We start from the raw sequence: 4,291 nt of genomic DNA, 5'->3' as shown, positions 1-4,291 counted from the left end.
AACTTATTTTGTCCCTTAATTATTTATTTCCTTTCTTAATTATCTTTTATTGGTTTTCTTGAGTTCTGTATTTGGACAACAAATTTTCTGTTTTACATTCGTTCTTTTTTTCAGGAATGCATGGAAATCTTCTATTTTATTAAATGACCATACTTTCCCCTGAAAGGATATAGTTAATTTTGCTGGGTAGTTAATTCTTGGTTGTAGACACAGTTCCCTTGCTTTCCAGAATATTATATCCCATGCCTTTTGGTTATTCAGTTTTAGATGCAGCCAGGTCCTATGTAATCCTAACTGTGGCTCCATGATATCTAAATTGTTTCTTTTTAGCAGCTTGTATTATCTTTTCCTTCTTCTGGAAGTTCTTTAAATTGACTATAACATTCCTGGGCATTGTCAATTAAGAATTCAATGCAGTGATCTGTATATTCTTTCAATCTCTACTTTAACTTCTTGTTCAAGGATATCAAGGCCAGTTTTCTTGGATAATTTCTTGTACAATGATATCCAGGATTTTTCTTTGGTCATGATTTTCAGGTAATTGAATAATTCTTAAGTTATCTCTCCTGGATCTATTTTCCAGGTCTTCTGTTTTACCATTGAGGTGTTATACATTTTCCTCAATTTTTTCATTCTTTTGATTTTGTTTTATAGATTCTGGCTGCTTTGTGCAGTCATTCATTTCTAATTAATTGATTCTAATTTTTAAAGACCGAATTTCATCCCTGACTTTTTGATTCTCCATTTCCTTTTGATTTATTTTTCTTTGTAGATCATTGGTTTCATCTTTAACTTTCTTTGCCTTATTTTGAAGCTTGTCAATTCTAACTTTTAAAACACTATTTTCTTGTTTTAGTTCATGTGCCTCTGTTTCCAGATGACCTATTTTGCTTTTTAAGTTCTCTTCCCAATTTTCTTTAACCTCTCTTAATTGTTTTTTGAATTGCATTTTTGAGTTCTTCCAGAGCCTGATTCTGATTTGCTGGAGTTTCAGGGCTTTTGGTTGGTGTTCCTTTGTCCTCCTCTGTTCCATTTGTTCTTTGTTCATTACCTGAATAGAAACTGTCAATTGTAATTTTTTTTCTGTTGTTCACTCATATTTTCCCCTTATTTTCCTTCTTTTTATTGGTTGTATTCTAGTTCCTCTTTTTATTTGCTGGATCTATGATTTGGGGATTTTCTACCCTGAAGGGGCTTCTTCTCTGTTCAGTTGATTAATTGGATTAGGCTTATGGAGCTGACCAGTTGTAGTAATGTGCCCTGAGGCCAGACATTCCCTAGCTGCCAGTAGAGGCTGAAGGTGAATGTTGTAGAGGCTGAAGATAGTTACCCTTGGTTCTCCTCTCTACTCCTTTCTGCCAGCCACCCAGTTAGAGCCCTGAGGTTCCTGTAGTATTACCACAACACTCTGTCACAATTGCAGCCTTTTCCCTGGGACCCCAGTTGGCATGATTTCTACTGTGGGTCTTGGTTGGGGAGGGGTATTGGATCTTTCCCTTATACCCAAAGGTTCAACTTTATCTGCATATCTATCAGGTTGGCTAGAATAAAAGAGTCTCATAACTCTGTCCCACTGCCAAACCTGACTCTCTGTCCACTCACCAACCCTGTTCCTCTGGTTTTCTGCCATCTCCATGAGACTGAGCCCCTCTTCCCTCTGGAGGTTTCTTCTCTGCACTATTGATAAACTGGATTAAGTCAGTTGAGCTGATCTGCCCTGTGGCCAAAACTTCTAGGGACAGAAGCCCAAGATGGAGAGTGGTGGCTGAAGGTTATGACCAGCCTTCCCTCTCCACTTCTCTCCTCCAGGTTGCAAGGCACTCTGTCCAGGTTGGAGCTCAAGCCCTGAGATTCCACTGAACACCTCTGTCTCAGCACAGGGATGGGCCCTGGGACCTTCTTTCTATCTTTTCCTTAAACCTGAGAATTCAAACTTCTCTGTATACCTTTTAAGTTGAATCAAGGAGGAGGGTCGGTCAGCTCTGTCTTCTTGTTGGATTTTGTTTTCTGTCCCCCTTGAAGCACTTTGTTTTTGATTGGTGTGGAAGGGTTTTCACAGAGAAATCAATTTTGCTGCTTCTTAGTCACCATTCTGATTCCAGCCCCAACTTGCTTTTTCTTATAAAATACTCTAATTTGGTTTTTGTTATGAGTAATATGGAAAATTTTTTGTATAATTTCACAAAAATAATTGATATTGTTTTTTGGGTGAAGGACAGAAGAAAGAGAAAATTTTCAAAATCACTAAAAGGAATGTTAAAATAATTGTAAAATTCTATATAAATATATTAGACATTTCATATTCTAACATCAATTGTAACATAGTAGAAGAAAATCATTTGTGGAAAGCAGTTCTCTACCATCATGCAAGTGTCCTAATTACTGAATAAGTAATCAATTAATGTGAAAATGATCCACTTTATTGATTTAAAAAGAGATTAATTTTCCAGTGGAGTTATATACTGCTTACCCATATATACATCATTGTCCTTAGAAAATGATGATGCATTTTTCTTGTCATCTTCAAAAATGAGGTCTTTGCACCCCTAAAAATATCACACTTCCATTTTAGGAATCTTGATTTCTCCTTTCTTCTAAATAAATTAAAACAAATTTTAAAATTTCCTTATCTCATTTAATGGTGAGCAAATAGAGGCCTTAAATGTTATGGCACTTGTTCAAAAATCACACAGATAGTAAAGGGTTTAGAAGAGAAACAATATAATGTCTCATTGGAAAATAATATTGTTTTTTTCTATTTAGAACTTTATTTTAAAACATCACTGTAAGGCCTGGCCCACTGCCACACAGTCCCATTGAAAACATACATTCAATATGTTCCTAAATCAGATAGCTTTTACTAATAGCAGGACACTATAGCAATCTTGAATTTTAGGTGATCATATTAAAGGAATTCTCTGCCCTTGACATTTACTTCACAGTGCAATAATCTACTTATATTTATGCTTAATATATAGCATGGAAAATTGACAATCCTTGCCCCATAAACATTGTGAACATGCCAATCTTTATAAATCAATATCCAGTGAAGAGAAAAAAGCCAATTCCAATTCATCTTTATACACAGAGGACTAAGCAAATGAGCAGAAAAATTCTATTGTTCTTGTGGTTGGCCCCAAGAAACCTCAGCCCCAACCAAACTAGTTCAGAGATGGAGAGTGACAGAGACAGAAAAATCACCAAGACATTGTACATTTACAAGTACAACTACCAAATGGGCAACAGTCACAAGTGTCAGGCCATTTGTTTTGGAGTAAATTGAGAAAGATGGAGTGTTTCAAGACATATCTTTATGTCATACTCTGTTGCTATAGGGGTGAGTGAGGTGGAGAAGTGAGAGAAAGGTAGGTAAGAGGATAAACATTGTAGAGAGAATGTAGGCCACAATCAAGCCATAGAAGCCAACCATCTCAGGGAACATCAGAATCAGGTTTATCCCCACAAATAGTTTGGGCTGCTGCACTGTCTCCAGAACACCAGCATCACCTATAAAATCAGTAGCAAATCCATCTTCCATCCTGCTCAGTTCAATGTTGAGGCCTGATCCCAGCTGATGGAAGGTCTTAAACAGCATAATTCCTGGTGTCAGAGAATTGACAATGAGAGCTACCATGACCAGACCATAAATAGCAAGGAAACCAACCATGAAGATGGGAATTATTGATTTCATGGTCAGCTCAGGTCTCATGACTTACATAGCTGAAATAGTAGGGCTCCTTTTTGCTGTGACATAAACTACACCAAGAGGGTTGAAGAATGTGGCTACAGAGGCACCCATGAGGGTGAAGAAGGAATGAGAGATATTTTCACATGGAGTTGGTTGTTAAGGGAAGAAAGGCAAAGGATTGGGCTTGGCAGTGGGTAAAGGACTAGAGGATGGGTGGATGGGTAGAATGGAGTGAACTTTGGAAACTATATTGTTTTGAAGAAAATATAAATTTAAATCTCAATTAATTGCAATGACACTAATAATTTCTTCATATTCATTTAACTAATGGGAATCCCTGGTGATTTTTCCATTCATTTATGTAAAACATGTAATGATCCTTTCAGGAAAAATTCTGAAAAAAAGTTTCATTTTATTCAGTCTATAAGCAGGTGGCTCTAGGCTACACAGCTGTAAAGTAAATGATACATAGCAAATATATACATCATCAACCTATTTATTGTTTTCCTTGTTTGAGAAATTTGTGAAGGATAAATACTATGAAAATAATTTGACTGCAATTATAATACTTAACAATAAAAATTTATTTTCATAATACTCATC

The 4,291-nt window shown here is 36.2% G+C and overlaps 1 protein-coding gene across 1 annotated transcript; it reads right to left on the bottom strand.

Annotated features, from left to right (window-relative positions):
- Positions 1 to 3,316: 3,316 nt before the first annotated feature.
- LOC123241857 (V-type proton ATPase 16 kDa proteolipid subunit-like) lies at positions 3,317 to 3,709 on the bottom strand. The gene has a single exon (XM_044669373.1). It carries the CDS (start codon positions 3,707 to 3,709, stop codon positions 3,317 to 3,319), a length of 393 nt encoding a protein of 130 aa, XP_044525308.1.
- Positions 3,710 to 4,291: the final 582 nt, after the last annotated feature.

This window comes from Gracilinanus agilis, chromosome 3 (assembly GCF_016433145.1).
Source record: "Gracilinanus agilis isolate LMUSP501 chromosome 3, AgileGrace, whole genome shotgun sequence".
NCBI classification, from domain to species: domain Eukaryota; kingdom Metazoa; phylum Chordata; class Mammalia; order Didelphimorphia; family Didelphidae; genus Gracilinanus; species Gracilinanus agilis.
The sequence above is the reverse complement of the archived record's forward strand: the minus strand, read 5'-3'. Positions and strand labels throughout refer to the sequence as shown.